The sequence below is a fragment of the Melanotaenia boesemani genome, chromosome 4, assembly GCF_017639745.1.
Source record: "Melanotaenia boesemani isolate fMelBoe1 chromosome 4, fMelBoe1.pri, whole genome shotgun sequence".
Taxonomy (NCBI): Eukaryota; Metazoa; Chordata; class Actinopteri; order Atheriniformes; family Melanotaeniidae; genus Melanotaenia; species Melanotaenia boesemani.
The window spans coordinates 17739483-17765143 of NC_055685.1; the positions used below are offsets into that span (position 1 = coordinate 17739483).

At 38.4% G+C, this 25661-nt stretch overlaps 1 protein-coding gene across 4 annotated transcripts in view; it reads right to left on the minus strand.

The window, feature by feature from the left end:
- The window catches only part of inpp4b (inositol polyphosphate-4-phosphatase type II B), a 174008-nt gene that overhangs the window by 103726 nt on the left and 44621 nt on the right, over window positions 1-25661 (minus strand). For 3 of the 4 annotated variants that reach the window (XM_041983758.1, XM_041983757.1, XM_041983759.1), the window contains one exon: window positions 9916-9995. In XM_041983758.1, the coding sequence (XP_041839692.1) occupies window positions 9916-9995 (80 nt within the window). Of the gene's footprint in view, window positions 1-9915; window positions 9996-14958; window positions 15350-25661 lie in introns of those variants that run through there. The other variant, XM_041983760.1, reaches the window with a different exon arrangement.

Consider the following 25661-nt stretch of genomic DNA (forward strand, 5'->3'; position numbering starts at 1 on the left):
TTATCCTCCTCATTTCATTCACATTTTATTCTTAGGCTAAAAATTCTTTGATTAAAAAGGGAGCATCACATGACTGCACAGTGAAAATTATGGCACTTATGTGAGTGAGTGTGACACAAGGAAGCACCCCACAGATTAGTGTTATTAGCTAGTGATTTAATAACACTCTCAGAATAAAAAAAGACTAAAAACCTAATATTTCTAACAATAAATACACTCAAACACAACATGGGTAACCATGGCCACAGCTACTGCCACAATTTCTCTCCACTTTAACTGGATCAGATAGTAGATCTTTAGTCTTTTAGGTCAGGCTGAGATAAAATCAGTCACAGGGGATATTGTGTGAGGGAAAGTTGACTGTCTGTGGATTAGTATGAGAATTGGAGCAGGGCGATGTTAAGAACTCTGGGATGGTAAAATGATATTATCATGATAGAGGTTTAAACTGTTGGTGGTGGAAGAGTAAAGAATGGCTCGAGCCAATGGGAATGGATGAATAAGCCATGAAGCAAAGCAGCAGAAGCACTGGTCTGTGATAATGAAGTCTTGCCATGGTAAATCTCAGATGCGCACACATACACATACACGCAAACACACACTACCACAAGCATATAAATTCGTATCAAAATCAAATCTCATACAGCGCTGTAGAACTGGGTCATAGAGCACTTCTCCTACTGAGTGCATAAAGTTTAAGAGATAACAAGAAGTGCAAAAGCAGAACTACAGCGTGAGCTTGAGAAGGAAAAAGGCAAGGCCAAAACAGGGATTAAATAGCTATAAAAACTGGTAAACGTGTCATTAATTTTGCAAGTACAGACTTAGACAGTATATTCTTGACCTGCAACCATTAAAACTTCATCATATTGTGTGTGTGCGCATTTTGCAACACTTTTCACTGGTGTGATGCCTTTTTTTAGAAACAAAAATATTTCTTTCTATGAGTATAAACAACATGCAGTATTAAGAGACCTGCCACACTCCTGTAAGAACCATGCTTTGTCACTTGTCCTGGGTTCCCCATTAAAACCATGCTAAATTTTGAATGTGCACACCATAAAAGGGAGTCAAACTGAGAGAAAACAAATTTAAAAAAAAAAAAGTCAACAGAGTTTCCAGAGTATGAAAACTATAAACCAATAGTTTTCTTAAACTAGGTGGAGAATAAATAACTCCATAAAGAATTATGATTTAAATAACAGCGAGCTGAAGGATGGTGGTCATTAGTTAGTGAAGCAGCACCTTCATTCTTTGTGAGTAATGTCACAAGGGAATCCAACTGCATACAAACAAAGAGCTAGAGGGGATTTACTACAAGCCAGGCCTCAGGGCAAAGGCAGCATAGAGATAAGACCTGACAGGCCTATACTGTGACCACACAGTCAATGTGAGGGGGGTGTTGAGAGTAACTGCAGATATAGACTGTTTCAATGAAGCCCTTTCCCCTTTTCATGTTTTTGTGTTGACAATCTTATCTCTTTGCTTAATCACACAATCTGCCAGACTCCTATGAACATTAGCACATCACTGCGGTGTATGTTTGTCTGTAAATGTGACCTCTCTTTCCTCAGACCTAAATCATGCAGATTGTACTGTCTCCAACTGGATGCATGTCAGGATGGATTGTATTTCCTTCTCAGAAATTACCTCCAAATCTGGCACCTCAGGAGAGAAGAGGTCTACTGGGAAAATACAATAAAAAACAACTCTGAGAAATAAAATAATGTTGTGAGTGAAGGCGTTAAATTGCAAAAACAACCCTGTCTGACAGAAACCCTTTATAGTCTTCACTACTACCAAAAACCTTGATTTTTACCTTGCAGACAATGAGAGTTGCTGTTCAATCCTTGTTTATTGATTCCATTTCAGAAGAAATGTCCTTAAACAGCAAAACTGCACAGTAACGTTGACAAACTGAATGACTGAGGAGTGAAGAACCAGGAACCTCCTTAGTCTGTGATGCTAAACTAAGTATTTATTTACTCTGCAGTTCAAAGACATATTTAGGTGGATCAATAAGGCAAAAAAAAAAAAACAACTATGGAAAGCTTTCATAGTCATTCTTTTAGTTTATTCAGCGGAAGTCAGCTACTGTTCAAAAACACTAGACCAACAGGGTAGGAGTCTGAGGAAAGAAGTCTGTATTCGGAACCTTGCTGGAAAAGAAGCAGATAAGATAAAAAACTCAAAATAAAAAAGTCAGACCAAGCAGTGTTTAAAAATCCCCCATTCACTAACCCTTATGCAAGAGATCCTTACTTTGAGGCTTGTCCTGCTCAATCACTCTACTTTTCTGTTATCCCTCCTCCTTGTGATTCCTTTTTTCTCTACTGAGCTCTCACTTCCACATGGTTAGGGTTATGAGTTCAAAGCACATGGTTAGAGTTGGAATTAAAGGGGCAGTGCACCCAAAAATGTGTTTTTTTGAGCTGTGAACACAGTATTACCTAATTTTGATGAAAACTACATATACTGTTGATAAAATTAGTATCATTTAAAAGTTATTCTAAAAACTGAACTTTGTGGGTAAAAAAATGGCTTTTACAGGGTAAACCCAGTTTATATTTTTCATGACATAGAGAGGTTCTCTACGTCACGGGAAAATTTTTAAAACCCCACAGCCCCCTCCCTCCAGATGAAAACAGGCGGGCCTCACCTAGCAGGCATAGAAAACCACGCCCATCAACGCATATGAAGGGATGTTAACTTATATGGTGTAGATCTGCTAGTTTCAGAATTCTATTCAGAGTTTCTGATTAAATATTCCTGCAATGAGACAGATTTGTACTTATGAGGGGTGTAAAAGTAACACCAGACTTTATTCTTTACCTGCTTATCCTCATCTGTCAACAGACAACAGCTCAAATCGTAGCAGCAGCAACTTACAGCGACACTTCCTGCAGCTGCCACAAGCTGCGAGTCTCGACAGCTTTCCAGAGGTGCTGGAGCTGTTAACAGGTCAGCATAACAGCGCTAGCGGCTCAGACTGACATGGTTCAGGACCACCTTGTTCATGTGTAGTTGAGGAGATTCTGGAGGGGAAACGTCTTCCACCTTAAAGACCGCTGTGTGGTGTTGGTGCTTTGTGAACTTCGCTTTGCATCTTGCCAGTGAGCTGAGTTGCTGTCTGTCAATCATTCCTACCTGTGTATCCCATCCCACCCACTCTCCACTCCCTGATCACCCCCGCCTGAAATGCCCTTTCAGGCATTTTTCAAATTCAGCAGTGGGTGGAGTTATGCAAAAAGTAGGGGTGTGTAGTTACACTTTAATGTACACGGTCAGTTCTGAAGGATGGATGCATAAATATGGCCAGACATTTACAAAAACCAACAGGTTGCATGTGCATATGCACACACACAAACAAACATGTGAATGAATGAATGAATGAATGAATGAATGAATTAATGAATGAATTAATGAATGTGTGCATCTCCAATTCCATTTTTCAGGAGGAAAGGAACCCAGTCTTAACACATTAATCTGCACATGGGGATAATTCGTAAACACTGTCCTGCCTTTAGTGGCCAGAATAGTTATTACACCCGATGTCTGACACCAATCCATTACTTCATTGTACAGAGTTCATACAGTCAAATGTTTTGAAAAAGATCATCTGGTTTTCAGTGTTACGATGCTAAGCAAGAGAACACAAGACATGCTACTGTGATTAAAAATTTGTTTGTTCTTCTTTTTGCTCTTTTTTAGTATTTCAGTTTATTGTGCTATTTTGTATAACTAGCATTGAATTTTATCAGTTCCTTAAACCAAAATGAATAAATAAAATAAAAAATACATCATGAAAACATGAAAAAGCACATGCTGCCACATAAAACTGCAGATAAATTGTCATATCTCAACCATCTGAAATCTGATGTTGAATGACAGTAACATTCTAAATAATTTACATTTAGTTCTCATATTGAGTATTTATTCTACTGGGATTACCAGGGACACAGTTTCCTCCTACTGAGCCTCCAGATTCCAGCATTGATTACATTTTCCCCCTCTTCACTGCAGTTTTGAAGAGACCTTGAGCTTTTGTGAATATATTCAGACATATTTTCTGGGCGGATTAACTCAATCCTGCACTTGAGATGAATTTACCAGCTGAGCAAGCACATCTTTCCTTCAAATATCTTCTCTCTAATCAATGAAAAATATTTACAACTCTAAAAAAGAAACACATTTCTCCAATATTATCATAGGAGTATTAGCCTTTGTGTTTTATATTGACGTGTTTGTGCTGCATTTGATTTTAAGAAACTGTGTGTCTGCAGCACCTCTGTGTGCTTTTTGGTCATTTGAGAGCTGCAGAAAGGTAAGAGTTCTTATTATCATTTCAGTGGTCCCTGGTGCCTGCAGAAAAGACAGATCTTCATCCAATAGTCCCACTCATTCATCACAACACTGTCAGAAGCCTTCAAAAAGTGACCCAAATCTAACTGGTCGCGTCTCAAAGGAAAGAAAAACAATCCATGACAAACATCCTAACCATTCTCAGAATTCATAGCAATGAGGAATGAGTTTTGGGCCAGACATCCCTCTAGCAGAACAAACTTCACTCAAGGGCTGAAGTAGAAAGGAAAATAACATATTCACTGAGGCGCAGGTCAAATACCAATTTCCTCTCCACATATGCTCAGCAGCAATGTAAATCAAAAGCTTATGAAGCGAAGTTAGTCAAAGTCATATTGGTTTGGAGATTCACTGAAGAGAACCAGTCTTGCCTCATGGATAACACAGTCCTGCATTCCCTCTACCGAACGAATCAGCTCAAATTAACTGACTCTCTGCAACAACTGGCTGAGTGGGGATTAGGATGTTGTATTAAAATGAAGCATCTGTTTGGGCAGAGTGAATTGCCTTCCTGCTCATGTCAGTGCTGCAGCATCTGCACTGCTTGGCCAGCAGAACTAATGTGTACTGTGAGTCACAGACTCTTCCACAGGTCAAACAGCCCCGAATGAATCATACAGTACAAACTCATGTAAAGCTGCTCATCATCAAAATGTTTTCTTACTGGATGAACCAACAAACAGCATATCAAATCCAAACCGTTCCCTTGGTGTGTCTTTATGTGTTATGCATGCTTCACTGTCACTGCAACACATCCAGACTCCAACGTCACACAGGCAGCGACTCATCCGACCATAATATGTTTGTGTTTGTGGGTTTCAAATGCAGACTGTCAAGTTTCTCCCACTGATACCTCAAAGGTAACATGCTCCCCAAATGAAATACTTTTTTTTCCTCAAACCTGAAGTGCTACTTATCTACCAAGATAGCTGTGGAATGAGTTGGAATATTTTACCAGGTCTCTATTAAATAAACAAATGAATACATTTTACAAAACTTTTATTCAAAGCAACCAAAATGCTAGATAATGGTGCATACCATTTGCCTTATAACTCCAAGTCATTACCAGGTAGTTGGCATTTCAGCTGCATCAACTATGAAAAAATAGATGCCGCCAAACTTTCTGAGTATCTAGAATTGCCATATAAAACTAGAAAATCAAAAACCCATTGTAAAAATGTGCACCATGAGAACAGCAGCCCATTCTGGTGATAATAATTAATAAACCTCACATACTGACACAATTTTACCACTGTATCATCGTAATTATCGATAACAACACCTCTGTGCTGTTTACACTTGAAACTTGGACTACAAGTGGTACTGGGTGAAGCCATCTTTAAACCTGGAATCTCTGGATCCTCTACAACTTATGAGTTTGCTGTTCAGAAAAATATTGTCATTTCTGGCAAAAATTCCTTTGAAAAACAAGTTCCGAGGACAACTGGAACGCACTCTACCTGTACACAAACATGCCAGCAGCCCTGGTTTAGTTACTGCAGCAGCTAAACCAGGGCTGCAGGGGAGCAGCTGCTACACCTGCATCTATAATGTACCAAGAGCAGGTGTATATTGTGCTTGTGAAAAGTTTAAGCAAACTTCACCTGAAGCAGAGTATCTTCCTATCTGGGATTGGGATCTAAGAATGCAATGATGATGCTGTGACTTATTAGGTAGGTAGGTTTTTCCCTCCATGTATCAAAAATGAATCATAAACATGGTGGCTGTGACCTGTAGGACCAAACAGCTATATATCCATTTAACACTTAAATCTTAGAAAAAAACTACTGAAGTCCATTACATTGGCACTGAATGAACGATCAGCAGCTCTGTACCTTTTTTTTTTTATAAATGTTACAACATGTTTATATTTAGTCTCACTGTCACGAGCATGCACTTCATGTCACACTTTGCTCTGAGCTGTGATTCATGAACAGCTGACAGTCTGACAGAAAGAGAGTAGCTCTTGCCAGAGATTAGTCACAAAGTGGGTTTTCTTGAGTAACTAGGTCATGATTTCTGAACATAGTGACTGCTGCTGATTTAAAAAAAACAAAAAACAAAAACAAAACAAAACATAAAAAAAAACTGCATAGTTCAATATGAGTGGCACACGCTGAGAGCTGGCTTCACTGTATCTGAGATAAGACTGATTCAGTGGCTGATATCTCTACAACTTGGTTACCCAAGCTAAATGATAAATACACAATATTTGATACTACTTCCCACGTTCACTTTTCTTTACTCTACACATTCTGCAAATTCATCTTTAACACAATTCCCAAGGACACTTTGACATATGGCCTAGAGGGGCAGCAAATCGAACCACCTTATCTGTGATTATTGTACACTCTGCCATACGTCCTGACCTCCAGCTGCCTCCATAACAATCTAGATGAATGTAAAACACCACAGGCCAGAGGAAAAATATGCATTTGACTGAGGCTGAACTTTACTTTTAAATTATGTAAAAGAAAAGAAACAATGCTTGATGTATCATTTGTTGATCACTGTATTTAAGTGCATGTAATTTCCACCTTTGCAGTGGATGGTTCTCTTTTCTGTAGTGATAATAAATGATCTCTTTTACAGAAGTCTAAAAATGTAACATAAGATAAGAGGAAAGTATGTGAAATTCTAAATGAAAATCCAAATTATTTGAGCATAAAAGTCTGCAAATCTTTTCTGATCCCTTCTTGAAATCCTAAACAATCCTTGCATACAGACTCGAGTATGCTGAATTTATATGGGCAGATAGAGAAAGCCATTATAATACAGATAAAGACAGCTTAGTAACAGCTTCCTCCAAATAATAAGGAAACAGTTGATTTAAGAAAACCCTTTTAGTTATCAAAAGGCATTATGGCAGCACTGTAAGAGTTCATATTATCTTGGGGAATAAAACATAGTCTACCTACAGTAGTAATGTAATTAACTGGTAAAACTGTACCACAGTTCAGTGCAACTACTTGGGAATTAAACATTATGGACTAATCCTGCACCGTAGTGTGCTTGCACACACTGAAATATGCATCCACAGAGAGGAGAAGAGGCTGCAGTGTCTTTTCTCACTGTAGCTCAAGTCAATCGGGCAAGATACAATTATACTCAGTGACTTGGGATCACCTACAGGAAATGAAAAGCATATTAAAAGAAAGTAGAAAAAGACGGAAATAAAGAGAAAAGATTACCAAAGGGACATATTTTCAGACACAACTATGAGTGTGAAAAGAAAAAAATTCAGTGAAATAATATAAAAAAAGAAATATTGTCTGTCTCTATCCTTAACAGATGTTAGCTTTAGGAAAAATTCAGACTGCAGAATCAAATGCAACACATATACAGAAAGCAGTGAAGTATTGTGCATATTTTGCCCCATTCACAGCAGATTATAGCACTCTATCTATTCTTTGTTTCTTTATATGCATGGGCACAAGGGGGGAGTTTGGATCTTCAAAACAAGTAATACACATTTACATTATATAGTCTGGAAAATATTTGATATATTTTAGGAAATGTTTGACTGCTACGCTTACACATCACTGCAAATACCTACTTGCTTTCTAGAAAAAGGATCTTAATTCTGTTCCCATGGTAACCCTTCTGACCTTAACCTTCCTCCACTCAGCCAAGGTAATACAGTTTATCACTCAAGACCACAACTTGTGATAACGCCACCTGTCACAGAACTCTCTCTGCTTCAAGAACATTACATGTCTTCAGTCTGACCAGATAATGGTTCTGGTTCAGTCAGGAACAGTCTCCTCATTGTCCGTCTGTACCAAAGTTTTAACAGAGTTTAGCATAATCTTTTTTTAAAGATGGGAATTTGTAGACAAAAGCTGTTTTATATTGGGCAGACAGTACTTAAGAGACTAGGTTTCTGATCTCACCTCCTATTATCCAGATGTTAAATTACTATCATAATATACTGTGATCCACATAGCTCCTGATGGTCAGGACAGTGCTTTGCTTGCTGGAGCTTGCAGCAATGTTCTTGCATGAAATGCAAACTGGTCTTTGCAAAACATAAAAAATAAAAACCCTTAAAAAAATCATCTGAACTACATGGTAAATAACTAGTAAATTAAACATACTGTATGTAAAAATAACGTTGAGTTGAAAAAGACCCACAACTGCAGTTTTTAATCTGCTAAAGTATCATCTATGCCCCCCCTAAAACTCATATGGCTAGTTTTTGCCCTGAAAAAAAGACTCTCATTTCCTTAAAATGGCTTTGGGATGACTCTACATGTTTTGCATCATTTAGTAAAAGGGGAGTGATGATAATGCTAATCTGCCTCCACACACAGATGTCACTGCCTGCCTCGTTTACACCAAGTCTATGCTTTGTTCAGCCCTTGTAATACAGGGGTAATTTAGCTATAAATGTTTGAATTTGAGAGTAATTTTCAATAGGAAAAAAGCTAAAGTTTACGCAGTTGCAAGCGGAAGAATCAGAGTAGTAAAGTATTGGATTTTTCTACAATATTAGAAATGGCCCACTCTGCCTAGCTGGTGGCTCATGCAGCCAGTAGCTCTACCAGCTCTCTTGGCCTGTGACTCCTAACTCACTCAGCTGTAAAAGCAAGGCCAAGCAAGAAGCCATAGCATTCAACCACAAGTTAGCTGGAAGTCCTGACCCCACACTCAGCTTTGCTTTTACCATCATTTTACCACCTAGCTTTGTGCTAACTTTTCCTAGAACTTGTGCTTGCTTCCCATTTCATTTATTCTTTACAACATATGGAAAAAAGCCCACTGACCAAGTTGTCAGGATTGGTCCGTCAATACTTTATGTATAATTGTGAAGTCTGGCATCAGCAGTTTAAAGTGATAATATGCTTTTTTGAGTTTTTGTCCCTTTACTAGTATCTCAAAGTTTATTTTATCCATGTAATAGGTAATCCAAGTTACTTAACATAAAGCTCAAACCAGAGGGAGACTGTCTTTAATGCTTCACTTGTAATTCAGGCTTTTCGGTTTTCACTTAATGACATCATCATGAAACACATTTGCATGATACATGCCTGGTGGCTGTGCAGTTCAAACTTGCCTTTGAATTGAATTATTATAAACAGAAAACAGATCCATGTTTAGTATACTGAAATGCAGAGCAAATACATGAATAAAAAAAGCCTCTATGTGGACAGCTCAGGCTCGGTGTGTGCCCCAAATTCTAATAAAATGTACATATGAAATGGTTTTTGCTCTAAAAAAAACAACATAGGGATTTTATTTCTAATAGTTTAAAAATAATCTCAGAAAAAACAATTGTTCCCTCCCTATAAAAAATAAATAAATAAAAAATACTGTACAGATCCCAGTACTGTATTCCCACATGCTAACACTACAACCCTGTAACAAACAACGTTGGCAGCTACTGCAAAAATCCTGCAGTTTCAGCATCTGTGGAAAGGTTTTTTTTCCTCAACTCTGTGTCATTGTAGCATTGACCAATCTGTTTCTGATCGTTGAAGTTTGAGGTAAATTCAGTTTATCCTCAAGATACACTGAGAGCAGTGTGTATGACAAAGAAACGCTTACACTTACCTGAGACTCAAGGTCAGTCGTTCATCTTTAGCCCTCAACAAATCCCCTACTGAAAATGTGGCACTACCCAGGAAGCTGCTCTGTAGAGACAGGAAAGGGAAAAAGAAAAAAAAGACTGGTTAGGACAGAAATCATTCTGAGCATTATGATCTAAAAAGGCAAACCTATCTGATCAAGTTTACAGAAGACACATGAACATATAATTCACTCTCCTTTTCTATGTTTCTCTGTCTCATGTAATTTTGTCTCCCTTTTCTCACAGCTCTGGCAACATGTGTTTGCTGCAGGCATGATATGAACAAGGGGTGTCAGCGCACAAGAACTGGGTCATGACGAGAGAAGTACAGGACGAGCCCATCAATAACGCAGAGAGATGATCCACATTTGTAGAAAACACACATACACTCACACTCCCTCATGGGCATGCCTTAATACATGCACATCTACTCACACGCATACAGACAACTCCTGCACCTGCAAGGAGCAACATTGACATGCTAAGTTGTGCTACAGGAAGGGAGGGGGGCGACCGTGCCAAGGACACAGACTGCTGCAAACAACGCTATAACCCAATGTAGGTAATTAACTTCAGGTGCAAAGGTGAGTTCATGTATTTCATCATAGCAGGGAGAAGACTTTAATTAGAGCATGTGCAGCATGTTCTAAAATATGATTTCTAACTCTTTCATCTTCTGAAAGGAAGTGCTTTCTTTCTAGGCTTTTGTTACAGCATTGCTGATGGTTCATGAAATGCCAAAATGACAAAACAAAACACTTTCTGCTTTGCCTCGCACTCTTATTCTACATCACTGACAGATGCTTTGCTTTGCTATTGAAGATAAAAAAAAGAAAAATGCTTTTCTAATGAATGTAAATGAGTTTCAGGTATTGTAAGTGAACACACAAAGCATGCACATTTTACATTATAGAGAGGAGAACACAGAGAAAGGCTGTGGAATAAATGTCATACAATAAATACTGGCCTCATAAACAGATCTGGCATCTGCTGCAATTAAAGCTAGAGTTTATCGTTAACATTTCTCTAAGTGAAATTCACAATTTATCTGAAAATGACAAACGAGCAAAACAGAAATGTGCCTCAAATAATGATGAAGAAATAATAGTCATTTAACAAAAAACAGCTGACTTTATTTATCATTTTAATGAAAACATTTGTCAACACATCTGTTGATCATGGTTTCAGCTCCATTTATGACAAATTCACATTTAAGACTGTGTCCTTAAAAAATTAACTGCATTTACTATCAGTTCAGTAGTAAGGACACACCTCAACAATGTGAGTTTTTACTGGAAGTTATGGATGAAAGTATGGATAAAGTTATATTTAGATTAAGGTAAGTACTCTAATATAGTACCTGAAAAAGAGAAGCAGATGGAGACGGAAAAGGAAAAAGAAAGAACTGAGATGTAGTAAGTGATGATGGATAAAGAAGAGGATGGAGGATGGAAAAGGGACAGGGTGAGTGAATGACGGATGGATGAATGGATTTAGGAGAAGGGACTGAAGAATGAATGAGAAAGGTGGGAGGAAGAAAGGATGAATGAATGAAGGAATGGATGGTTGAGAGAGGGGGAAAAAGCAAAGGACGATGGCAGATGAATGAGAACAGGGATAAGAAATCTGAGGTTGAGAGAATGAGACAAACAGCACTGAGTGGGTGAAAACTAACCAGGTGATTAGACGTGTGATTGAGGCTTTGCTCCAGTTAACAAGTTAACTTAATTCATATTAATTCAGTCACAGATGACCTTTTTTGGATTTCACAGGAGTCCCTGAGATTACGTTATACGAAAATTATTCTGCTGCGTTTCACACACTATACCTTAGAGATTTAAGGAAAGTTGAGATTTTTGAAAAAGAGAGCACTTTCACCATACTAGGATCAATATTAACAGCTGCTATTAGCAGCCCAGTCTTATCACAAAACATGCAGAATATACGTTTGCCCACCCATCCAGCATATAGCAGTGTCACAATCCATGCTTAGAAATTTTGTGGAGGTGGCATCAATTCACAATGCAAGAACACAAAAATTATATGCCTTCACATATAGATTTTTGCAACTATCTAACCACAAATTCTGTAACATGTAGACATAAATATGTACATTCATTTTAACTCCAACCATGTGGAGCGACTTTAGCTTAGGAAGAAGAGAGGTTGTCTGCCAATCAGAAGGTGAGCAATAGGCTCCCAACTTCACAAGACCACATGACAAATCATCCTTTGGCAAAGACACTGAACACAGTGCCTCCAACATTCACTGTATAGACTAAGAAGGATTATCTGAGTTTGTCTGTATGTGTGTGTGTGTGTGTGTGTGTGTGTGTGTGTGTGTGTGTGTGTGTGTGTGTGTGAGAGTGAATGGGGATTGTTGTGTAAAAGTGTTTTGAACAGTTGTAAAGACTACAAAAGCACAGCATAAATACAGTCGATGTACCGTTTACTATTCATAGAAAAGTAAACACTTGTGAGGTGAGTGAGAGGGATATAAAATTTGCAATTGCTACTGAAAAGATGCAGGACAAAGTTTTGAAATAAGGAACCTCTTGCACAGTAATCCACTTTAGCAACTTCCAACATCCCCTCCAACCAGCATGTAAGTGTTTGTGGCAAAGTAAACGCCAGCAATAAAAGTGGAAAGTGCACGTCATCTTGTAGGAAACGTATGGGGACACAGGATGATGGTTGCTCACAAATAAAAAAACTTTAAGTAAACAATCTTTTTAAAACTTTTTACCCTTAATGTTAAACAAGGAATAGTTTGCACTATGGACCAATGTAGCTATTTTACAATCTGTCCCAAGATCAGATTGAAATGTTGGATTATGAAAGTGGTGTGAAAAAGCCAATAAGGACATATAACCTTGAGGAAGATTTTGGGCCATAAAGTTACTCTAGCTGAGTGAGTTTGGCTGAAGCTACGCTGCATCTTGAATCACAGAAAAGCTGACAAGTGTAATTCAGTTTATGTCCAATTATGTGTTGCACCAAATCAAAATAAAAAAGCACCTTAAGGCATTTTAGAAAATGGAAAAACTAAACAACTCTGCAATTCAATACAAAGACAAAGGTTACATTTCCTGTTCGAAGCTAGTAACTGCAGACACATTAGCCTCATCACATTTAATCTCATCACTGGCTAAAATTTCCTAAATTGATATTTCATCCGTTTCTATTTTTCTTTCTTTTTTTTTTTTTTAATACTAATTACTGATAAATAATTCTTTAAAAAGTATGCAAGGTTTAGTTAAGTAAACATCAGCACACAATCTATTGGCCTGCTGTATAGGACTACCTTTGTTGCTAAAAACCACCCAGTAAGATAAACGAACTCTTTTTCTTTAATTATTTGATCATTTTGCACATTTCTCTTTTCTGTCTTCCTAACGCTGCACTGCTTTCTCTCTCCCTCGCTTTTTTTGGTCTCTCTGTAGTCACCCACATCAGATTTTAAAAAGGGTATCCTGTCCACTGTCCTTTCTATAATTCATTTCCTCCTCAGCATTTTACGGCTACCCCATACAAATCCCCAAATGCTGGCAGTAAAAAACAGATGCACTTCCCTGCTCCAATCCAAGATGATCCATTCCTAAGAAGGTAAACACAGGCAAGCATGTGCATGGAAAAAATATCAGAACAGACCATGACATAAGGTTAATGCTCAAAAAAAAGTTACAGCCTTTTAAGAGGGTTTAAATGTACTAAAACATGCATAGTTAGGCATTGGTTACAAATTCTTGCAGCTTAGTATAATGTCTTCGTGAATTAGAGATTCAGGATCCCCAGCTGGCATCCCTTAAAATGGACAACATCATATTCTTCTGTGCTGACATATGATCCCAGTTTGCCCTGATAACCCAGAGCACAAGGCACAAAATGCCATTACACACCATGGAGGAGCATTATATCCCTATACAGTCATTACTTGCAAGCTACTACAGAATGTCTGGTAAATGGTTTCTGAAATCCATTGCTTAGCATCTTTTTATGGCCCCTCACGATGAAGGCTTTAAAAGTAATGAAGCTCTGGAGACCATCTTCTTACGCAAGATCAAAGTTGCAATACCACAGAAAATGAGAGAAAGATGGCAGCAAGAGGAGGAGTAGAGTGAGAAAAGAAGACAAATGATGCTCTTCCAGGATCACAGAGGATTGATTGTGATGGTCTTCCTGTGTTCCTATCTTACATGCTCTGACTCTCTTCTTCTTTCTATCTGTCTTTTTGCTTGCTCCCTTGACTGCTTTTATTGGTCCTGCATGTTGAGGGCTACAAGAGAAACTTTCAAGAAACTCCTTCCCTAGTTTTTAGAAAAGAACGGGACACTTTTGAGTGATGATTTGCACAAATCTGATACAAAATAGGTCTAAAACCATGTGCAAACTATAAGCAATAATAAAAAAAAAAATACAGGAACACACAGAGCTAACACACTGCGCATTTGCAGGCAACCTCAAGCTTTCATCTGTGGACATTGAAGGCCACAGTGTCTGTTCATCACTTGGCAGAGGTAAACGGTCCAACTCAAGCTGTAGATCTATTGATTTTTTTTCCTGCCTGGGGTGAAAAAGTGAGGCTCACACACATACACACACACACACACACAGACAGACCAGCACTCTCAATCATTTCCTCTCAATCTCACTCTCACAAACTACTGAGAATACCTGAAGGAGATGACACCCATTAACATGTTGCACCAATAAATTATATTGTCTCTAAATGGTAATCCGGGACAATTAGACACTCATTGAATGATACACATTGTGTGTATTAACTTCTACATTATTAATAAAGCTATACCACAGAGGTCAGCAGTGTCTACATGAACGCATGTCTTCCTCACTATAAATATGGCTCTAGAAACTGGCCTAATTAAGTCATCTTATATGTCATGACATCCAGTCAAAGCAGAAATTATAGCTATGAGTATAAAATATTAAACACTAACTATACACACAAAACATATACAGTCTATCTCACAAAACACACACACACGCACACAAGGAAATCCACTTACAGTGATGTCTCAGAATCCAAACGAGTAAGCCAGTAAAGCAGTGAGAGGGTCTACAGAGTTGAGGAGGGTCTGATAAAAAAAGACAGACTGAAATACAGGGCACAGAGAGGAAAAAGTGATGTTATGTCTTCCTTCTTCCTCTTAATGAGCTCCAGGACCGTCCTCTCACATATCTTTCCCCAGTCCTCGATCAGAGTTACTCCATATATGTGTCTTATTCGCTTTTTAAAGAGCAGCAGGCACACTGGCTGATTCATGCAGAGTAAAAACTGAAGCACATCAATCCTGCACACACACAAACACGCACACCCTCAAACGTACACACTGCAGCCTTCGCTGAGACTGAGAAGTGGCTAGAGTGAGCTGCTGGCGCTACTGCTGTTGCTGCTGTGGTTGGCGTGACGGTAAGCGAGACCAGTGAGAAAGAGAGGAGGAAGAAGAGAGAGTCACAAGTGAGGAGGGAGGGAGCCGACAAATACAAGCAGCCGAGGCAGGGGGGAAGAACAACATAGAAGAGGAAGAAGCAGAAAGGAAGGAAGACAGACAATTAATGGGTAGAGAACCAAGATAGCAACAAAGAAAAGGGGAGTGAGATATAAAAGAATACAAAGACAGACTTGTCTGTCACACCTCGGTTGCAGCCTGTGACTCATGTTAACAGGAAAAAGAATCACTTGTTATGGCCACTTGAATAAACATGAATTTCAACCACACGGTGCAGAGTATATGTGTAGGTGTGTGTTTGCATACAGATAAATACTTCAAAACACACAATGACATACTTGAGGATCACACAAGAGGCTTCGTGAGACACTCACATCTATGCATTTCAAATCAGATATTCACCAACTGCAGCTGCTACTAACAAAAAGAAATGGGGGAAAAAAAACACACCAGGGTATTTAGAGACACAGAGACAAATGGCAAGCAGATCCACAGCAACACCAAGCTTAGGTTTTAACTATCTGGGCTCGAACCTTGGATTAAGCAGGGTTTAATTTACCCCTGCTGCCACAGGGAATGAGTAATTCTTGCAGAACAAAGACTCGTTCCACACTGGCCCTTATCACCCCAAGCAGGTACACAACCAAACACAATGAGAGGTGCATGCAATCACTTCAGGCCACATACATGCGCACACCCACCAGGACATTTAACATTTAAGCACACACAGTATTGGAACAAATATACTGACTAACATGAGGTTATGGTGCTGGCATATTAATATTTTTATGGCAGGTTGCATGAAGAATTGTGAGCTATTTTGTGCCTTTATTTATCAACAGGACTGATAACCAGGGTGAAAGTCAAAAACCGATGCACAAGCTTACATCTGCCAAAAGATGATCTGAGATGCTTTCTGGCCAGCTCACAGATTCCTCACTCTGACTATGCAACAACATTTACGTCCTCTATTGCTGTTGCCATGTCTGTTTACACATTTTTAGTTAGTTAATTGTGGCTTTTCCTTTCTGCTGCCTCACCTTAAAATTCAGCTTACAAAAGGAATTAGTTTCAGTCTTGCAGAAATAGTGATGCATTACGTGCATGAAGAATCCAAGATCAAAGCTTCTTCAAACTATGAATCAAGCACACTGCAATGAGGCATATGCAATGCAGTACTTTGAAGTTCAAAATGTTTGACATATCTTGAAACATTCAAATGGTGAGTTCCTGAAAAGCACACTGAGACAAGTAGGGATTTTCTTACTATTCAATGTGGAGAGCAAAAGTTGCCTTCTGCAGTGAAAGTGTGTGCAGCCTCTGCTGTCAAATGTGAAGCCTCAAGACTCCTTTATTACCGCTTCTCCTTTGAGCATCATTTAAGTTGCACTCATAGTTGAACACAACATGTCCAACTCTTGCATGAATCTGTAGGTGGCGGATGTGATGGTCTGTGTTAAGGTGATAAAAACAAATGCCACTGGTAGCTGAAGCAACAAAGGATTTCAGATAATCAGCTGCCTGGATGAGCACAGACAAAAGCAGTGGTTTGTGTATTCCCCAGGTGAGCTGGTTTTCTCATTCTTAACTGTCTATCCAACACATTGTCCTTGAATTCTTTTCATGGTTGTCTACCTTGACCTCATTCTCCTGCTTTTGATCTGGTGGAGAGGATCAAAAAGACCAGACCTGAGCTCACAAGACTCTGTGCTCTCCTCATCAATGTCTTCAATGCACTGCAACAAGCTAAGTGAGATTACTTGAGTGGGAAAACACATTTTTCTGTGTTGGCTTAATTGTGACTAAATATATCAGTTTATATCAGCCAAAACAATAAAACTCGCTGAAGAAAAATATTGATCATTACAGGCAAGCACACACACACAAAACAACAGTGGCCCCTCTTCTCTCATACGACCTCAACACACAGCAAAACTTTTGCAAAACCAGCTCAACAAACACACTGAGGAGCCTGAAGTGTTCAAACTCTGCAGATCCAGTGTGTTTGAGAATTCATAGGATGCACAAGAATAAGATCCAAAAAGGCTTCATCCCACAATCCAGAGGACACAATGGACCCCCTGCCAACATCATTTTTACCAGACATCCTGGAAGTGTTGTGTCCATAGCCTGTGGGCTCTGGTCTGAGCTGTGTTGGCAAAGCAGGATGGAGCTTGTTTGTAGTTTTGCAGATGCTAGCCTGGCAACTTTGTCCTTTGAGTCTGATAGCCCTAAAGATTAAGTTTAAAGCATTTCATGTTTAAATTTTAGCAGAGAAAAGGATTACCAAAGACCGGTGTTTGATACTTTCAAACTGTTGGTGTATAAACAGGTATGGCTCAATCAAACAGGTTAATTCAATGATCCGGGTGCTTTCATTTTTAAGCTAAGTTCTACTTTGAGTTTTTGAACAAAAGGTAAGGCTGATAAAATCAGTCATTAAATGATTTTGAACGGTCTCAGTGGGCCTGTATGTGGAAAAATCAGCAAGTTCTGTACCCCCCCCCCCCCCCCCCCCCCCCTTTTTTTTTTCGTTATGCGTCTCATGCTAGTCCTAAGGTGATGTGTGTTTGTGTGTGAGCATTCGCCAAGATGCATGTGGTGGACTTCTCTGAATCTAATAATGCAGATTCTTACTTAGATAGAAAACACTCTGATGTGTTCTTTTTAGGTTCTTTCTTTCTTTATTTTATTTTTATTTTTTTCTTTTACATACCGTGTTAATCATTTGTGCTATTTTTGAGTTATGAATAAGTTTTGGACTTAATCAAAGGAACCAAATGCATCTGCTGTAAATCAAGTCTGTCTTTTGCGCAAACATGAAACTGAAACAGGAGAGGCAAATGCCTTTGGGTCTAGCTTTGATAAAACAAAGAAAAACTTTCATCTCTCTCAGCTATAGTAAGATTATTGAGTGTAAAATTGTGGATGTGGGCTCCTAATTGGCGTAGCTTTTCATGACTTCACTTCTGTGTTCTTATAATTCAGTGATAATTTAACTGTGGAGTTGCCAAGAGTAAATCACAATGACAACATTGGACTCTCAGACAAAAAAATCAGTATTACTAACATTTGGTGGTTTAAATAGCCAACATGTTGAGAATCACAGTTTACTTTGGTACAGTAACAGCAATAATGCCAAATGTTTTCATTTTCCTCTTTAATATTTCATCTTTGAAATAATGGGACTGAAGTCTCCATATTTCAACCATCTGTTTTATACAACAGAAGAATATTTCCTGTGAAAGTTGTTTTTAACCTGACGATCGTGTCAAAATTTAAATGCACCACAAAAGAAAAACCAACAAAATCCCACATCTTCAAAACTCTGTGACTTCAAGCATTCAACCCTAAATTAAACTTTTTGTATGTTCTTGTATTATAGTAAACTGAATGCTTTAAATCTGTTAAAAATCTAATTTTGTTGATGTTATATCTCCTGGAAATGAGACCGGTGTTGAGAATCTCACTTTCCAGCATGAAAGGTAAATACTCACTGACAACTGGCTACTGAGAGGCTGTTTTCTTCATCAAGGTGAGCTCCTTTAAAAATGTCGTCCTCTGCAGTTACTGACAGAGATACAGAAGGCCATGTACGATAAACGCTGCACATCACTGTATCCTGCAAAACTGTATAACCCTGCTCAGATCTGTGATACTCTGTCACAGAGGAAGCAAAGAAATAGCAACACTGGCTCAACATTTGTACCTGCACAAGCACATTCTTCAGCTTGTCAATGCTTGCTCCTGAACAAGAATCCATTCCTACCACTCTATTAGTCTTTCACATCTCCCTCCTTCTATTCCTGCTCTTGCTTACTTCATCATGTTCTGACTCTTTGGTGCCCTTCCAACTCAGAGGAGACCAATGTTTTCTGACAAAAGCATCCGAGAAGGTACTACATATGGTTTAGTGAATGATAAAGATGTGCTTAAGTACCATTCAGTTGAAGATAAAATTCCTTAGTTCATGTGTATCTCACACAGGCACAAACTACCGATACTGCCCTTGGTACACTGGAGGAAAACTACCAATGCCTTCTCTGTGTTATGCTCTATAAACTTTAACAGCAAACCCTGCAGACTGCAGACTAGATGATAAAAATCAAGGCCTCCTTCACACACATTCTGTCAACAATGACAAGCAGGTCCAAAAGCTGTACTGCCTCAGCCAAATGCCCTACTATTTACTTGAGTACTACATTAGAACAATATCCCCGCAAATGTGGAGCCACGTGGACATATTACTTCATGCCAGCAGAACCATTTGATCATACAGTTACAATCTTGCAAGAGTTTTTTTTTTTTTCTTTTTTCAGCTACTCACGCTCAAACTGCTATCAGCTGTGGTTGTGGCTGTGGTTGAGGACTTCCCCTCCTGTGACTCTACACTTCAAACTGAGGCCCACAACAGCAGCAAAGTAGAGATGATGCATGCAGAGTGGGGGAAAGGGATACATATTTTATCAGCAACAAACATGTTGCTAAATTCAACATCCTGTTTATTGCATCTACTCCTTTTTGGCATTAGTGTAAAGCCTTTGGTGACTGCTATCAAAAAGTATTTCTCAAACAATAGCTAAGTGCATGTAATTTAGTGAATAATAAAGATACTTTATAGTGTATTGTTAATCAATTATCTCACCTATATCTGTGGACAGAAAACAGGGCATATACAGAGTACAATCCCCTGGCTTTATGTCACATCAAGAAGCTGGAAACTCACCCTGAAACTACAGACAATAAAAGCTGGGTCTCTTGCATTCCACCAAGTTTTATACACACTCACATGCACAAACACACATTAATGGTGCTGTAATATGCTAGCTCATGCCTGAAGTGGTTGATAGCGCTCTTCTTTAGAGAGCAGGGCTATAGGGGCTGTAAAAGTAAACAGCTCGGATCAAACCAACTCTTAGCTCTCTTTGAAGAGTGGGAGACAATTACAGAGATCATTGGTGCAACCCAGAGGTGGTTAACAGCCAAGACAGGCAGAAAGACAGAGATTGATGCCCCAGAAGATCTAGCGAGTCTGATCTGCAGCGACTTCAGTCAAATCCAGTGTTCGGTGCATTCTTACTGAACATACATGTAGGAACGCTGAGAGCTGTTACCTGAGGCTACAATATATGCTCTGTTCCTGGGAGGATTTATCTCTCAGTGCGCAGGATTTAAACACAAACTGTGTAGATTTCGCTGGAAAACGTTGCAAGACATGATCTTTGTGTGGGAGGACAATTCTTGTAATATTTCACTAACAGGCTAGAACTGCTTTCATATGACTCCTATATTCACTGTAGATTTGTGCTGTGGGGTATAAGAAGATAATTAGAGCCTTATGTGAGCTCTGTGCTTCTGTCACTGTGTGCTCTGATACATCAGAGTTTCAACTGTTGTGAAAGATGTTGCTATTTTAGCCACTGGTTCATCTGGTTCCCAGTAAAGGCAGTGTTTTTAATTGTATTTTGCTGAATATTGTCTATTTTCTATTTTTTCCTCTGTTATTCATTCATTTCCCATACTGCTTATTCCAATTCAGGGATATGGGGTCTTTGTTATTGCATTTTATGTGTTGCACAGAATGAGAGTTCATTCTATGTAACACAAAAATAAAAGCAATCTTTGTTATTGCATTTTGTTTTATTGTTGAGAATGAACTCCGATGAATTACAGTCTTTTCAGTTTTCCTGTATTTTCTTGATAATGACTCGGTGTTTCATAAAAAATAACTGTGTGTGTGTTTGTGTGTGCATTATTAAATATTTTTCCTTGTTTTCAGGTTTGCTTTAGTGTTTTTTTGGGTTTTTTTTTTTTGTTTCATTTTGTTGTTTTGTTTTGCTTTTTGTCTTAATGGGGGTTTTTTCTGAATTTTGCTTGCTAAGATGTAGTTTTATTGTCTGTTTTCTATTTTGTTTAGATGTGGTTCTGAAAGGTTTTCCTGTTTTTTATTTAGTTGACGTTCGATACACATACAGGTGGAGCCTTCTGTCCATCCTCTGCGTTATTTCAAACTGTTTTTAGGAGCTTGTGGATGTGTACCTAGATGTAGCAAACAGAGCAGTACTACAAGAAACTGTGGCGACAGTGTTGTGCAGGATAGCACACGTGTGAGCAGTGAAAGGAACAAAGAAGACAAAACCATGATGTATCTAATAGGTGGACAGACCACATCTACTGTGCTAACTCTTTTTATGTCTCTCTGAGAATGTGGATTGTTATGAATGTTATCATGAGAATATGTGACGTCATTACTAGGTAGTTGGCCTTCCAGCTTCACCACCTTGAAAAAAATTGACGCCTCCAAAACAGCCAGTTCGTGAGCATTTACAAATGCCGTATAAAACCCGAAAATTACAAACAAATGGTAAAAATGGGCACTACGAGAACTGCAGCCAATTATGGTGATCATGACTAAAAAAACCACACATACAGACGTGATTTTTCACTAACAAACTCGCCATAAGAATTACTGCTGTTTACACTAGGAACATAACGGACACTAAATAAAGGATTTCAATGAAGATAACAAGTGGTACGGGGCTCAGCCATCTTTAAATCTGGAATCTCTGTGTCCTCTGAAACTTATGAATTTGCTGCAAGATTGGGAAAAACAAGATGATGATGTATCTTGATCAGGAGATGTGGAAAAATTGGCTTTCAGGCAAAAACGTCTCTGGACGCTGACTTGAATAATAAAAAGAAGTTTATTACAAAAGTTCAGACATCAAAACAGATTTCTGCAGCAAAATCTGGAGGTCCCAAAGCCAGAACGAAGACCTAAAGACTTGATGTGTCATTCTGTCTTATATAGGGTTTAAACAAAGAAAATTCCTCAGTCCTGTGTCCTCCAATCATAGAGTTTGCCTATAGGATGCTCATTTGCATGGAATGCATGTTCTTGTGCCAATCCAGTCTGTGGGACAGAGAACCCCATATGGTAAAGACTTAAGTGTGTACCATACAAATGCTATGCTTAGATACCTCAATGACTTCATCATTTCCTGGCAAAAAATTCATAACTGGCACGTACCATAAAGTGCAGCAAGAAAGCACCACACTAAATGAAGGTGTAGCTTTCCCCACACAACTGAACCAAGTCCCCCGGACTGACATTGTGCCACCAAAAAAGCTTTGCTGTTACCTAATAACAAAATGTAGATAGTTTGCTGAGTTACCATGAGAACTGTAGTTTCAGATGGTGATTCAAAATTAGCTATACATATTTCTATATTCGATTGGTTAAGAAGTCTTTTCTACAACTATTAGATACAGTATATATCAGAAAAAAATGTAAATGTAAAATCAAATTTGATTAAGACAATGTGTGTGATTTTACACATCAGGAGTTGCTGCCAAAGCTAAGTGGTCATCTTAAGTTTAAAGCTTTAGATTGTATGTGCAACTGCATTGAAATAAACAGCAGGAATGTACCAACGTAATTTCTACATTTTCATACCTCTGCATTCATGCAACCTGCTCTTCTTATTAAGTGCCAGGTGATTAGTGTGCCTTGTGCTTAATCAGTATCAGATTAAAAGCATTAAAGCCAAATTTGTGAGAGCACACAGAATTTCAAGAAGAAATCCTGAGTTAAGAAAGATAATGAGTGTTATACTACCCATTATCTCTGAAAGGTAGTTTAGATTTTATCAAGTGATCTAACACAAAGAAAGTCTGGCTGTGTTAAACTTGCTTTTTATGACAACCCTCTGGTCCTTCATCTCTGGTCACGCCACTTTTTTTTAATGAAAAAACAAGAATCAAGAAAACACAGCTACCAGATCATTTTGTTTAATAGCATACCCAAATCATATTACTCGTCTAAATGACTTATCAGCAAGCTGAGGAAGGACAAGAACAACAAAAGTCTTTTGTACTAAATATAATGTTTAAGTGAAAGCAGAATTTGTCCTTGGTGACTTTAAGATTGCACAAGGATAGCGCTAGAAAGAAGTGTGTGTGTGGGTTTGTGTGTGTGTGCATCTACTTTTATGAATAGTGATAAGATCAAAACAAATATATTTATATTTCCAGGGGAGGGGAGAAAAATATCTTCCCACCCTTTTTGGATGTGCAGAGGGGAAACAATGTTGGCTGATTTCTGATTATCACATAATTCCATCTGCAGAAACAAATTCAAAACATTGCAGTGACAAAAATCGCTCTGCTCCACACTCCTTTACTGCTCAGTTCTCTGGGGTGCAGGCTGGTGGAAAAGAGTGAAGTATCATTTCTTCTCCACTGAAAAATTCAAAAGGCAGCAGAACAAGAGGAGCCATACCATTATGTTTGTAAACTGTGATGAGTCAAAAAGTAACTTATGAACCACAATCGTAAAGTGCTGAATTACATCTATATAAATTGAAAAATCAGGTTTTAATTGTACCTATTAAGTGTGACTGCAGGCCCACACTCACATTTACATACACACAGTTACTTATGCTACTTGTGTTTTTGCTCACACACTGCAAGACACAAGCCTGGCTGGCAAACTCATCACTGGCTCAGTTAGCCATGGAAATAGCTGCCTTTACACAAACACACAGCCAACAAGCATCAGCACTTTCCACCAGTGTCTCTCTCAAAGGAAACCATTACACTGCAGAAACCCACGGGAAGGCAGGCGAAACGGGATTTTCTCAAGCACTTTTTTTCCCCCTTCTCTCTCAAAAAAGAGAAAAATTGCGTTAACTTTCAGTAAGCTACTTTTCCCTGAAGGGGAAAAAAAATTATTACAGTTAGCCGAGCGTCTAATTCACCCGTGACCCAGTAATTTATTTAGCTGATAATCTGCTTTTGCAGGTGACACTAACAATCACCAATAAAATAGTACGAGAGGTGATGGAGGGTTACAAGAGGTCTAGGTAGGCCTGATTGGTGAAGAAGACATTTGATTAAATTCTCAAATGAATAATGCATTATGAAATCGATCCAGACAAATCCCACCTTGAGAAGATTGGAGTAGGATTATACAGGGAAAGGTTTTGGGAAAGGTTATGACAAAAATGAGGTTTCTTGGAAAGGTTCACTACAGTATCAAATGCTTAGCTGGTGCTATCGGCATGTCAGCTGCATGCAGAGAGAGCACAGTGTGAGCTGCGTGCACAGTAGAACGTATAGTCTATTTTCCATTACCTGTAATAGTCCTGAGAAAAACTAAACACAAGCAGTTCGATCTTCCTCATTTAGTTCTTTTCGGAGTATCTTTTAGTTTAGTTTAGTTTAGTTCAACTTATTATTCAGATTAAACTTAAATAAAAGTCAACTTATTCTTCTAAATTTTAATGCTTAAATTTACATAATATTTATAGGAATTAAACCAAAGACATCAACATATCACTTTTCTGTTGAGGTGTGTAACAAATACAAAGCGAACAGAAGTAGTTGGATAGTATTTAGAAAACTAGATGATGTTTTGTACTGGCTAAACCAACAACTTATATAGCATCAACTGGTCTTAGTAATTTAACTTTAGGACATATTACATTTTTTTTAGGCAGAGTTGGGTTGAGTTTTTATACAGGTTTTTTGTTTTTATGAAAAACTACACTCTAAGTGAACAATCTTCTTGTTGTGGCATTGTAGTTGCACTAATATGACAACAGTATTTTTTTAACCACTTTTTTTTTTTTTTTTTTTACTGTTTCTGCTTCTTTTCCACTACTTGGCAGGCAGATCCAATGAAGCTGCACAATTATATGGCTGAGATGGCAGAAAGGGTAGCCTTTACATCAAGAAAATAATTTTTTGGAGCTTGTGAACAAAAGCTATACCAAAACTCAATAAGAGTGGCCAATTACTTTTGTAGTATTGTCTACCTCCATTTAGTCTTCAGCTGCCAGTAAAACTTTCATACTGGTATCATGACACCCATTTTTTTTCTCATGGCAAAAAACTAGTGAAAAATGTAGCTTCTTGCGTTCATAGAAACTACTCTATGTCTCCCTCCACTCTGCTGCTACGTCATTGGCAGCAGTGCCTTAAATCTGCTTGCATGTGCTGTCTTGTCCTTGTGGTGTGTCAGGAGGCTTTGAACTGTTCGATAAACTCACCAAGCACTTCTAACGTCCTCTCTGGGAGAACATTGTCCATGTAAATGTAGGTAAAATAATTGATTAAATATTATTTTAAAATGATTTAGATGGTAATTTTGTCAAATGACACTAGGGTTATGAAAACAATAGAATATCACACTTAAAATGTTTTAATAGGAAGTGTGTGTCTTAAAGCTGATTTTCAGGCATAATTTCAAACTTCTT